Here is a 14,037-nt window from a genome sequence, read left to right as displayed (position 1 = left end):
ATTTCGATTTTGCCATTTCAAGCTTGAAATGCACTGAAACAGCTTTGAAATGAAACACATGGCGAAATTTTGCATAGTCCTACTCCACGGTAGATTCTCAAGAGTTTTTTCCAGTCTAGATTTAAATGTAGCAAGCCAAGGGGGCCCCACCCTTCCTCCTGGGAGCCAGTACCACAACCTGACAAATCTCACTTCTGACATTTTCCCCATTATAGTAGAAGGGATAAAGAAGAACAATCCTCCATGACTATCAGGAAAGCAGCCACATTTACCATCCAAGAGGACATGCAGTGCCTGGAAAGAATGACTGGGCAGTCTTAGAAACCAGCTAAGCTCCTTTGGACTCGTGGCCCTTTTCTCCTACCTACAATTTATCCTTGAGTTGGGCAGCACACTATTACATCTGTGCCAGTATATGGCAGCCTTCAAGTGTATCAGCCATTCAGGCACATAGGCTTGTTTAATCTTGTACATCAGGCAGGACTTTCGCTTTCATCGGTTCTACAACAGCAGAAGCCAGCTGGCTGATGCATCTTCTGACTATTCCAAACAAAAAAGAATTGTATAGCTTTCAATAACAATCCTCAGAAAGATCACATATAGTAATCATTGCTCCCCAACCCAGAGCACTCCAGCTAGAATGACACGGGCAACATATTACAAGCTTGTATGCATGCACTTTGAAAATACAACAGACTTGGATCATTCCTACTGCCCACAAACCACTCAGACCCACACCCCACCGGGAACCCAATCCCCCTACTGTCAACATATTTATAAAAACGTTTTCCAAAACTTTCAGCCTGAGACAGACACCTGGCATGAAAAATTTCAGCCTAAACCGTTAAAAAATTGGCAAAGTCATAAGCAATTGATGATGCAGACTTGCAATGGAAAGTGTTGGGCAACCTTAGCAACAGTTGGCAATACCAGCTCTGATGGGAATGGCATTTTCTACACTTTCCATCCTTCAGAGGTCTTATACTGTTTTGCAAGCTGCTATACCCTTGGAATTAGTGCTACATCCTCTGCTAGCCTGGTGCCACCTCTGGGTCACAACCTGGTAAATGTTTAACAAAATACAGCAATACAGTAATGTAACACAAGAAAAGAAGGCTGTCAAATTCAAGTGAAACTTGGAATTCAGCCCCTGAATTTAAAGAGGCAGCATGTAACTTGCTCAGACACTGATTTAATCCCAATGCATCAAGAGAAAATTCTGTAGGATCCTTGACAACCACAAAATGTCAAGATCAAATGTCTCATCTGACAAATGACACCCCTGGAGGCAGTGTACCTTCTACTCCACTACTAGTAGAGGAGTGTTCTAGTACTGACTCAGAAGGAAAAGTGCCACTTAATCACCCAACAACATTCACCAGACCCCTCAATGAGGACAGGCTCATCCAGGGGGTGTGTGCAGAGGTGGGTAGATCCTGCTGCTATGAGCACCCCCAGGGGAGCCATGAAGGGCGTGTGCCCCCCAGATCTGTACGTGTGGCGAGGGTTGGGGGCAGCGCCAGGCTTCTTCCAGTTGGGAGTTTGGGCTGAGCTGTGCTCAGGGCGGGTAGCAGCAGCACTGGGAGGGCGGTTACGGGGTGGGCTGCAGCCACCCCAAAATTTGCCATAGCCCCTGTTGTAGCACTGCCGCTGCCTGCCCCAACTCTCCCCTCCAGGAAGAGCCTGGCGCCGTCTCCAGCCCCAGCCTACGGTGGCAGCCCACCCTCACGGCATGCACAGATGCAGGGGGCACACACCCTCCATGGCTCCCCCGGGGGTGCGTGCAGCAGCGGGAGCAGCCCCCCCATGATCCCCAGATGACTGCGGCTCCATCCTGCATCCCAGCACCACTCATCACAGGGGGCCTCAGTCTGCCCCCCCCACACCCTTTTCCCTTGCCCCTTCCCCCTCCCCCAAGACTTACCAGCTGGACACTGCTCTCCATGAGCAGCCCTCCTAGCCACCTGCGTGCTGTGGTGTGGCTGCACATGCATGCGGCATTTATCGGCAACATTATCAGCCACATCACCAAAAAAAGCGGATTGCTGATAATGTCAATTTTCCTTTTATCAGTGCCAATGCGATATGGACGGATGTATCAGTGCACCTCTACTTGATACATTCACTTAAGTTACAGAATAACAGGCAAAACAGATCAAAAGCATCAAATCTAATGGGAGACTAGGACTAAACCAACTCTGAAAAGGCTTTAAGGCAAAACTCCCAAAAGTACTTCAGAAATGTCAGTCTCATGTTCAAAAATGATTGAGGACACTATGTCTCAATGAAAGTGATAAGAAGCTTTCCAAAAGCTTATCTATAATTTCATTTTCAGCCTAAAATTACTTCTCTCCCATCCAAAATGAGTTTAACAGAACTGAGGTTGGCTCAGCTAAAACTAGAAGCCAGGCAATGTTCTGATGCTTTACATTTCCTCCTATGCTGTCCTATAGGAAGAGCTTTTGTTTTGTTTTTTCAAAAAAGGAATCTGAAGCTCAAGGTAGTCTATGCTGCAAAGCAGAGAGAACCTAAAATAGAAGGGATTTTACAGGGCCTGAACTGTAGATCTACTGCTTTCTGCAGGAACCCAGCGCCAAATCTACCTGTTTAAAATCTGCAGCCTTATATACAGCAAAGACAAACGTAAAACATCGTAGGTTGCCAAGGAAAAGGAAGCAGATATGAACCTGTTATAGAGGCCTGAAAGGGTAAACAGGTGACTGGCTCCAACATGAAAATCCAACTTAAAAGACAAAAAGAAGTCCTTCCTGAAAGTCAGCTAATGCTCCCTAATGCTTCTAATCACATCTCTGATGGTCTCTTAGTTAGAAAAAACACTTTGTTTGGATCCCCATTTGGTTCAGCTTTTGCAACACTCACCTCCCCTGAGTAACTGTACTTTCCTTTCAGGATCTGCCGGTACAAGCGGGTACGGTTGTCATCCTCAAATGGCATAGTCCCACTCAGGAGGATATAAGAGATCACACCCAGTGCCCACATGTCGACAGAATTGGTATACGGTTTCCGGACTAAGATCTCTGGGGCAATGTACTCTGGTGTCCCACATGTAGTCTTCATTAGACAGTCATCTCCTTTCTTCCGGGCACTTGCCAACCCAAAGTCTGTGATCATGATTTTTGAATCTGTTCCAGGATGGTAATACAGCAAATTCTCTGGTTTTAAGTCCCGATGCGTGATGCCCAGTGTATGCAAGTACTTGACTCCATCCAATACCATCTGCAACACACGGGTAGCATCTCTCTCAGTGAAAGAACCTTTGGCAATGATTCGATCAAACAGTTCCCCTCCTGTGGCCAACTCCATCACCATGTAGACCCGATCCTGGGTCTCAAACACCTCAATGAGTTGGATGATATTTGTGTGCCGGACACGTCGCAAGACACTAAGCTCTGACTCACACACTTCCCTCCCTTCCCGGTACTTGGTCTCTATCATCTTGATTGCATAGGGTTGCTTAGTAGCCTTATGTTCCACTCGCACAACACGGCTAAAGCTGCCTCGACCAATCAGGGCTTTGATGTCATACTTGGCCGTCACTCTGGGGTCAAATTTGGCACGGTACTTTGCCACCTTGTTCTTGCGGGTCTCAGGCTGCTCCAAGTGCATAGGCAGGTGGCCACTGGGATAGGGGTTGGTGTGCCGAGGAGGGGAAGGAGAGCCAGCTTTGATAGGAGTCCCGCCATCGTCCTTGATGAAGTGTTTGTACATGTCATTGTTATGAGCAGTATAAGGCTCTACCTTCTTAACCAGATCTAGCTGAACATCCTTGGGGGGCTCGGGAAGCACTTTGCTTGTCCCACAGCCCATCACTGAATGGTGCTAATCAAGGCATTCTCCCGCAGCAACATCAGCAGCGACCTTATCTGCGACAACTTCCACATTCGAACCTTCCAAGAAAGAGAGATAAGAGAAAGATAAAAAGTAGGAATTGTGGTAGTGAAGATCTGTAACATCAAACTAAACACTGTACAAGACACTCAGGACCCCACTGCAGACTAAGGGTGTATCCACGCTAGAAAGAAAAGTGGAGGGCTTTACACTTGCACTTCAGCCAACATATAGCACAATCCTTCTGAGTACAAGATACTATTACTCTGTAGACAATGGGAAACCCCAGAAGAAAGCCTAATGGGAATCAACTAGCACAGTGCTGTCCAACTGGCGGCCCATGGGCTGCATTCAGCCCATGACAGATTACTTGCAGTCATGAGGCTCCTACACAGCCACCTCTTCTGCTGTTGCAGCCAGTCTTCAAGTTCCCCCTCCCTCCTCCAGCTGCTGCTTCCTGCTTCCACCCCAAAGGATGGGACAATGCAGCACACTGCATGGAGAGCTGAGCATTGGTGCAGATCCATGTTTGGTGGGGGGGGAGGGAGGAATGTCTGGTGCTGAGGTGGGGGAGGAGGGGGACACAGCAAAATGTGGTGGGGGTGCCCAATGCAGTGATGGGGAGGGGTTGCCCACCTGGGTGCATGGTGCAGCAGGGGGTTGGGGGAGTGTCTGCATACAGCACAGCCCGGTGGCCTGGCCCATGCCTCATCAGGTGCAGCTCCCAGGGACTTAGAAATCAGATAGCTCTGAATTAGCCCATTCCTCTGGATTATGGGAGCAGTGAACAGTGATCTTTAATGTGAGAGCATCCTCCTTTGTCTGCCTTATGCTTTTGAAGGAAGCCTCAAATATCTCTAATTAAAGGCATTCCACAACCTTCCCTGAAAGCCTATCTAACTGAACTCTTTCTACAGAAATCCCTCACACTGAACTTCACCTTTGGTTTTTCCAGCATTACTTTAAGTCTGCTCTATCCTCATCCATTAACAATAGCTGATATGGACCCAATTTACAACACTGCTCTCCCTGTTTACAAGCAATTCTGTCCCTTTTGTTGTCTCTTCTTCATGCCATGCTAAGCTCCCTTACACAGTTCCAATAGTGCTTCATGCCCAAACCCTTGATCATTTTAGCTGCTCTAGCTGATCGATTTGAACCCATTTTGCTAACTAACACACAAAGACCAGAGTATATTCTAGTCCCCAAGGAATCTGCAAACCCTCTTATTTTTGTATCATCCATTGACTGCACTAGTCTCCAAGGCTAAAACATCAAATAATCCTGGACTTGAAACACACCCCACCAAGAATCCACACGATATCTCCTTCCAGTTGAGCACTGAATGCTTTTCCTGTGCTCCAAGGCTATCCAAAACTGGTTTAAACCTGTAACAGAACAGAAGCTCAGTGTACGTAAGACAGTTTCAAAATGGCCGAAATTAGTTTAAGATAACCTTGGTTCAATGTAGTACCAGACTTAACTGATTCAGGTCAAACCAGTTTATGAACCTTCCGTCCCAGACCCCTTCCCGGTTCAAATTAAATCAGAGTCCCCCAACAATCCCAGCATGCTTTCCAGCCCTGGGCTGGACTCGGCTGTGCTGTCTGCTCCAGAGAGCAGGGCTGGCCCTGCTCCTCTGCTCCCTAGCTGGAGCAGTGAGAGAAGGCTGATAAGGGGGTGGGGGGACAAGCCTGGCTAGGGATGCAGCCCAGTCTGGGGCAGCAAGAAGAGGAAGTGAACACACAGCCAGAGGGCCATACCCTAGTGCCTCCGGGCTTCTGGCCTGAGCCACTGCAAGCATGTGGCTGTATTTCCTAAATCAAAGGTAAATGTCTGTTCACTTCTGTTTCAATTTAATCTATGCAACTTAGACTAACCTGCAAAGACTGAATCAATTCAGCCCCAGGCTTTTTGACTGTCTGTATTTTGCCCAAATGTTTAGATCTTGTGTAACCACTTTAGAGAAAAGAACCTATGAAAAGTTTTCTGCGTTAGGCATATACCATCTTCTCCCATCTCTTATTTTGGAGCCAGGCCTGGAAAGGCTGATAAAGGTTGTGTGTTATGATACCAGTCTTACCTGTATGCACTGGGTACAACATGTTGCAGCACACCATGTGCATCCTCTAAAACTCAGTCCCTTTTATAAAATAATTTTTTTTTAAATAATAAATCCCTTTCCCACATACTGAGCACATGCAAGATCATGGTTCAGCCAGGGATGAGGAAGAGGTGCTGCCCAGAGGTACTTTTTTGACAGGTTAAGTTGGAGGAAGGGAATTATGAATATGCATCTCCTGCAAACATGGTTGGAGGAGGTCCCACAGTAAAACTAAGTTCCACTATACCACCATCCCACATTATCTGTGTAGACTAGGGAAGGCAATCAAACCTTACCATACTGAGCACCAGAAATAGAAAAATCCCTTAAAAAGTTCCCTTGAAAACAAGGGCAAAACAGGTTTGTGCCCTTTTTTGTGACATATCAAGAAAGCCTTAAAAAAAAAAAACTCCAAAAAGCCACCAAAGTACTTCCATTTCTTTTTTTTCCCCTCCTTTCCCCAGAGCAATCAGAAACATCATGTCTTTTCTTCCCTGTTTTCTGGAAAACTCCTTAGCAGGCCTAGAGAAATGGACTGGGTACATTCTTTGCCTTCCAAAGTTTGTAGCAATTTGAGATAAACAGGTGCTTTCAAATTTAAATGACTTGTATGAAAATCAATTCCCTATACAATCTGATTTAATTTTTGTACGCGTAATGATATAATCCTACTAATAGGATAGCTCTTCCACATTCCAGAGAGTCCTACTCATAGAAGTAGATAAAACATAGATTTTTGTTGTAAAAGGTCAAGCAGGAAAAAAACATTCTAACTAACTTTCTTGTTATAAAGAAGCAATACAAGAACATGCAGCCCCATTTCTCCCCTCTGCAAGTCACTTTTAAAGAGGACTTGAAAACACATTGTAAAAGAAAAAGCAAGAATAACAACACCCCAATGTCATAGATTTCATGATTTCATAGACATTAGGCTGGAAGAGACCTCATAAGATCACTGGGTCCAGGCCCTGGCCCAAGGGGCAGAAAGTCAGCTAGGGTCAAAGGATCCCACCAAGATAGGCATCAAAATGTTTCTTGAAAATGTCCAGAGATGCTTGGACACCTCTGGGGGAAGTCTATTCCAGGCCTTGGTGGCTCAGCCAGTGAAGAAGTTTTTTCCTGATGTCCAGCATAAAATGGTCTTGCAGGAGTTTGTGACCATTGGACCTTGTCTTCCCTTGAGGTGCTCGGGAGAACAATCATTCCCCCAGATCCTGATGCATACCCCTTATGTACTTATAGGCTGCCACCAAGTCACCCCATAGCCTACACTTCTCCAGGCTAGAGTCCCATGGCGCTCAGCCTCTCTTTGTAAAGCCTGCTCTCTTGCCCTCTGATCATGTGCATGGCTGTCCTCTGGACTCTCTCAAGCTTCTCCACATCCTTTCTGAATTGTGGAGCCCAAAATTAGATGCAGTACTCCAGCGGCAGCCTCACCAAGGCGGAGTACAGCGGGAGGATGACATCCTGAGATTTACTTGAGAAGCATCTATGGGTGCATGACCCCCACGTCTCTTTCGGCTGTGGTGACAGCAAATGTAGCACTTCTGAGCCTGTAAGTGTGATGAGGGATTTTTTCTCCCCCAAGGTAAAGCACCTTGCATTTCTCTGTACTGAACGCCATCAAGTTTTCATTTGCCAACCTTCCAAGCCTATCAAGGTTTTTGCCTACCAAAATTTCCACAAGGACATCATGGGACACCATGTCAAAGGCTTTTTTAAAGTCCAAATACATTATAACAACCATAAGCTCTCCACAGGTTACCTAGTCACAGAAGGAAATGAGATTGGTCAGGCAAGGCCTGCCCACAACCCATGCTGGCTATCCCTCAGAATGTTACCTTTCTGTTAGCCTGTTGATAATGTTCCCTTTGATATTTTTTTCCAAGATCTTTCCAGGGATTGAGGTCAAACTGATTGGCCTGTAGCTCCCCGGATCTTTTGTCCTTCCTTTCTTGAAGATAGGCACTACATTGGCCCTTTTCCAGTCTTCAGGAACTTCACCCGAGCTTCCCAGGTTCTCAAATATCCTTGCCAGTGGCCGCGCTATATTTGCCAGTTCCTTTAGCACTCTTAGGTACAATCTATCTGGACCAGCTAATTTGTGGGTGTCCAGCTTCTCAAGGTGTTCCCTCACAAGATCTACACCAATGGTGGGCATATATTCACTCACCCTGGTTATCCCGCATCTGGTCAGGCAGGGTGGTCCCTTTGGGCTGGTGAAAGACCAACAAAGAGTAATCATTAAGCAGATTGGCTTTTTCCTGGGTGTCAATTGTCAGCTGCTCCATTTGGTTTAGCAGGGGTCCAATGATGCCCTTGGGTTTTGGGTTTGTTTGGGTTTTTTTTACTTCCCAGGTATCTGAAGGAGGACTTTTTATTGTCTTTGATTCGTGTAGCCAGATGGAATTCAGTTAGTTCAGTTACAGCCTTGGCTTTCCTAGTTCACTCCCTACAGGTGCAGACCAGTACAGAATACTTCTCCTTAGTGGTGTTTCCTGTCTTCCATAGTTTATAAGCTTCTCTTTTTAGATGTAGGAGGTCCATGAGTATGCTGTTGAGCCATAGGGGTTGCTGAGCCCCTTTTACTACCTTTCCTACGGGCTGGAATGGATTTCCCTTGTGCTTTTAGGATCATTTCCTTAAGAAGCAACCACTCATCTTGAACTCCCCTCCCTGTCAAATCATAGACTCTCAGGGTCTCAACAAGTCTCCTGAGCTTATGAAAGTCAGCTTTCCTAAAGTCAAGGACTTCTGCATTGCTGACTGACTTGCCAGCTTTGCGATGGATAATGAAAGTGATCAACTCATGGTCACCATCACCCAGCTTCCCTTCAATTCTTAGGTCACTGACTATATTATCCCTTTTGGCCAGTACCAGGTCCAGCAGTCCTTTACCTCTTGTTGGCCCATAAAGTTCTTGAGGCAAGCAGAGCTCATCCACACATGTGAGGAAGCTTTGTAACTGTAAGATTTGGCTGAGTAGTCTTCCCATGAAATGTCCAAGTAGTTCAAGTCTCCCATGACAACTATGCACCAAGAGCATGCAGCCTCAGCCAGTTCCCTAGCGAATTCATGGTCCAGCTCTTGTTCCTGATTTGGAGGTCTGTAGTAGACTCCTATCATTGTATCCCCTTCACTGTGTTCCCCTCATATTCTAACCCAGAGGGTCTCCAGTCATGCTCCTTGAGTGCCAATCTCTGCTTGTAGGTAAGTGTACTGCTCCTTCACCCCTCCTCCTTTTTTCAGCACAATCTCTCCTGTACAGGGTATAACCATCTATACCCGTGGTCCAGTCATAGGAGTCCCACCAGGTCTCTGTTATCCTTATAAGATTGTAGTCATTTCTGTTTAGAAGGACCAGTTCCTCCTGTTTATTCCCCAAGCTCCTGGCATTTGTATACAGGCAAGTAAGTGTGCTGTTGGAGGCCCTCCCTACACTCATGGAAAATCTCCGTTCCTGGTAGAAATGGGTTCCCTTGAGCAGACTAACCTGCTGATTTTGTGGCTGATGCTTGGTGAATTTGCACTGGTGGTTGTCTGCCCATCCCCCAATGAGTTTAGTTTAAATCCCAGTCAAGCAGGTCAGCAATTCTGGCTGTGAAGAGCTTCTTCCCCAATGGAGTGAGGTGGAGGCCATCCCTTCCCAACAGGCCACCAACTCTCCAAAGTGCACTCTGTGGTTGTAGAAGCCAAAGAATTCACAATGGCACCAGCACCGCAGTCTTCTGGTCACTACTTCAATTCGCTCTTCTTCCTTAGCCTGTGACCCATAACCAGAAGGATTGAGGAAAAAACCACCTGCGCCCCCAGCCCCACACTCCCAGAACCCTGTAGTCATCATAACCCAGCTGGGATTGCTCCGAGCCATGTAATTTGTGCCCACATGAATAAGGAGCATGAGGTAGTGGTCAGAAGGCCAAATAACTTTTAGGATCCTCTCAGCTACATCCTGGATATGGGCGCCTGGGAGGCAGACCTCCTGGGCTAAGGGGTCGGAGCTGCAGATCGCTCCCTCTGTCCCCCTCAGGAGGGAGTCTCCCATAACAACTACTCTGTGATTTTTCTTAGGAAATGGTAGCTGGTCACGTTTCTCTCACTTGCTGGAGCTGGCAGCTCTGCTGGCTCTACTGGTTCTGCAAGGGCTTCGTACCTGTTGCACAGGGGGGCGATGACCCTAGCGCAGTGAGCCTTGGGGCTGGTGACAACTTTGTCCAAACCCCTGGCTGGACAGTATGGGAGCTCCTCTTGTCTACCCTTGTCCTGGCAGGCAACCTAACTCTTCCCTCTTCTTCCCTGGGGTGAAGGGCCTGGCAGTAGGAGTCAATCTCCTGTTCGCCATCCCTGATGGCACGCAGCCTCCACACCATGGTCTGGAGCGCCACTATCCGGCACTCCAGAGACTCCAATATGGAGCAAACCTCACAAGGGGAGGTGTCAATGCTCCTGATCCCATGTGCCTGGAGTCATACCTAGCAGCCCCTACAGCCGACAGCCAGGGGCTCCATCTGAGTGGAGGCCGGAACCATGGGTTCCAGCTGGGTGGAGGCCTCGGAAGTACCAGAGTGGAGGGGTCCGGTTACTGGGATGGGGGAATCTTCAGGGTGCAGCATGTCCCCACCATGGTACAGATAGTAGTTCAGGCTACTACAGTGCCAACCCTTCTCTTTAGGCTCACCGCCTAGAGCCTTGTGCCCCTCCTACTCGCCCTCCTGTGTTAACTCCCACACTAACTCATGCACCAGGCCCAGAGCATGTCTGTTCCCGAGGCTCCAGTCACGTGGCTCCTTGGGGGCTGGACAAAGTAGGAGTTAGGGTGGGGGGCCTGACCCTCCTTGGCTCATCCCAGCTGCCTCCCCGCAGCTGTCTAACTCCCACCCACCACGGGCCCCACTTACCTCCCTGCTATACGGGGGGTCAAGGTTGGTGTCCATGCGTCTGCTGCGGGGGTCACTGAGGGGTCCTGGGCTCATGGGGGTGGGACAGGCTTCCGCCTGTGCATCTTGCTCCAGAGCCAAACCTCAAGTGCAGCTTCTGTCACTGGCAGGCCCTTTTAAATCCTGCACATGCACAGTGGGCCTGCCACCAGCGTCATGCCACTCTAGGGCCCGAGGGATCCCTGACCCACTGGAGAATGGGCAGGCAAGTGCCCCCACCTTTCCCTAACTCACACGCTGGGCGGCACCGGTGGTGTGGCTCCCTGGGAGGCTGGACCAACTAGAAGCCGGGGTGGGGGGAAGAGAATATGACCCTCCTTGGCTCCTCTCAGCTGCCTCCCCGCAGCTGTCTAATTCCCACCCACTGTGGGCCCATTTACCTCCCAGCTATGCTTGTAAGATTGCCTCACATACATAATAATTACAGGAAACCTAAAAGCTAATACTCCTTAATCGCTTCTGCATTTGTCCTGTAGTTGTTGATATCGACTGCAGCAGGGGTATCAAACTCATCAGGTCCAAGGCACAGGGTCAATCTTCAGGCCGAACCAGACTCACAGACTGGCCTCACATTCTTGAGTGTGTCCTGGGGTGGCCAGAGTGGACACTGTGTGTGGCTCAGTCCTGCGCCAACTACTCCAGGGCTGCACTGCAAGGCCCCAGAGCCACTGACATAACTAACCTACGCTGCATGGCACCAAAGCTGCTGCCATATGCAGCATGGTTCCAAAAAGGCATGCAGTCACTCCAGGGCTGTGCTGCATGACGTGGATGCTAAATGACTCTGGGACATGAGCTGGACCAAGCACTGTATGCAGCATGTAGCCCTACCAGCAAGCCCTACATGCTGCCTGTGGGTCATTGCGAGATCCACAGAAAGCAGTGGGGTAGGGGGGTGCAGATGATCCTCCTCCACAAGCCAGATTCAGCTGATGAACCATATCTTTGACATCCCCACTCTACTGTACTGCAAGGACAGGGACTGCAAATGATAAGCCACCCACTCCCACAGTGTACACTGAGATGGGTCTTCCCAGATAACTGACACAAAAGCTAACTTCTAAATTAAGGGCATAATTGCACATAATTTTCAGTCTGCACAGATCTTGCTTCAGATGGAAGAAATTAGTTTTTTTTAAATAATTGACTTTCAGTGTTCTGTTCACAGCAATCATTCCACGTGACTTTCAAATGCAATGTAAATTTTAAAAAGTATTTGCTCTACCAAAACCGTCTTCTCTTCCTTACCCTGACTCTAATTGTTTGGGATGGTATATTGACATTTCCAGAAACAGGTAGATATTTCTGCTGCTCTGTCACAAACAACACATGACACACAAGATCATGCATGGCTTCACCTGTCACTCATCTAAAATCAAATTTAGAAAATCCTTTCTAGGTTCATCTGAAAAGTCACATGGGTCAGACCACAAGTACATTACAGGCAGCTGCTGGAGCTGCTTCCAAGAAGCGAAGCAAACAGCCCTTCTGCCCATATCCCCCTACAGCCAGCTGTCCCTGCTCACTGAAATGACATAGAGAAACAGATATAACAAGGCTTGCTGGCATAGTCGAAGGGAATAAACCAGCATTATCATCTCTAGAGACCAAACCTCAACCTTCAACTGTGGCCGCAAGTGAGGGAATCTCCCACACCAGTCGCTATTTGGCCAGCACAAAACCAATGTACAGTTAGATAGTTTCTGAGACACAAAATCCCAGGATCACACTAGCACAGGATGCCTGCAGTTTAGCATTAATGGCACCTGGCAGAGCTGTGTGTAGGAAACCCAGGACAAACTGCAGGGTGCAGTGCATCATAGAAATGATGTGCACTAACAGAGATGTGGGGGAAAATTGATAGTGGGACTACGAAGAAAAAAAAAAAAGGAGACTTGCAGATCAGTGCCCAGTGATGAAATGACAAGTCAGGACTGGGATGCAGCAGCAGAGCTCCGAGGGAAGAGAGAACCCTGCAAGCATCACAATAAGCCAGTACTATGAGCCTGTAATTTTCAGAAGCAATGATTTCTCCAACTAAATCAAAACCAGACTGGGATGTAGGTTTTGCCCTTTAAATCATCAACACCAAGTACCCTCATTGTAAAGTGCACAGCAGGATCAACTGGAGTTTTACCATGCAAACTGTGTTTGGAGATAGATGTTATTTGCTGGTTTCTGTCTCTCAAAGATCATTTATGCGAGTGCTGGTTAGCTAGGCACTTCTGCCACTAAAAGGGAGTATTGAGTTGTAACAGCTAGCTTTTAAAATACATTTAAAAAACCCATGCCTATTAGAAACTCTCAAAGTGGAACAGGCTGTAAAAAGTCACCTGTTAAAAGATGGACAAGGAACTCACTCACATTCCCCTATCCCCAGGAAATCCCTTGACAGACCCTGATATTTTCAATACCAAAGTCAAAATATGTTTTATTTCAGGTTTGTAAGAACCAAACACCATTTCTGTCTTTTCACCTCAGTGCAGAAAAGTTTTTACACTGCTGCAGCAACAACATGGAATTCAGTCTGCTGGAACACAATCTACTGCTGTACCTAAGGGAATACTACTCTCACTCCTCATGTATGCCAAAAAAGTTTGCTGCACTTCAGCAACGGTTTACTTTACAACATTTGAAGATTAAAACAAGATGACTGACTAAGAGTTGGAGGAGCAGCCTACACACATTTTGGCAAATAGCCTGGCAGCTTTAAGTTTCTGCTCTTTGGCTCAATGCCCCGCAGTGTGGTGCCTGAGCAGGAACAGGGGACTATGGGAAAGCTGTTAGCCTCTACATCTGATTGTACCTCTAACCATCATCCAATTTGCCTTCACCCAGGAACCACCTATCCAGCCAATCAGGTCATACAGCTGGCAGAAAGGGTGGCCCAACTGGTCTTCAGTCAGAAAAGCCATGTAGAAAGCATTTTGAAGACATGCACAAACCCATAGTTATAAGACTTCACTTTTTAAAAAAGTATCAATGAAAAACTTTTTCTCCTAATCTAACCTTTACAGACAGGATTAGCAAATCAAATACACTGGTGCTGGCATACCCAGGTAGAGAGAAAATTACACTGACTTCTTGAATTTCACTGGACATTTTAAGGGCCTGTCTACTGAGATTAGTGTGTAATGGGAACTTAAA

The 14,037-nt window shown here is 47.3% G+C and overlaps 1 protein-coding gene across 1 annotated transcript; it reads right to left on the bottom strand.

The window, feature by feature from the left end:
• Positions 1-419: 419 nt before the first annotated feature.
• On the bottom strand, positions 420-5,239 carry PSKH1 (protein serine kinase H1). The gene is made up of 3 exons (XM_006034735.2): positions 5,151-5,239; positions 2,881-3,908; positions 420-540 (listed from the first exon to the last, which is right to left on the bottom strand). Exons 2-3 carry the CDS (start codon positions 3,826-3,828, stop codon positions 502-504), a joined length of 987 nt encoding a protein of 328 aa, XP_006034797.2. The 5' UTR covers positions 3,829-3,908; positions 5,151-5,239; the 3' UTR covers positions 420-501.
• Between the last annotated feature and the right edge of the window lie 8,798 nt (positions 5,240-14,037).

This window comes from Alligator sinensis, unplaced genomic scaffold (genome assembly GCF_000455745.1).
Source record: "Alligator sinensis unplaced genomic scaffold, ASM45574v1 scaffold1317_1, whole genome shotgun sequence".
Classification (NCBI taxonomy): Eukaryota; Metazoa; Chordata; order Crocodylia; family Alligatoridae; genus Alligator; species Alligator sinensis.
The sequence above is the reverse complement of the archived record's forward strand: the minus strand, read 5'-3'. Positions and strand labels throughout refer to the sequence as shown.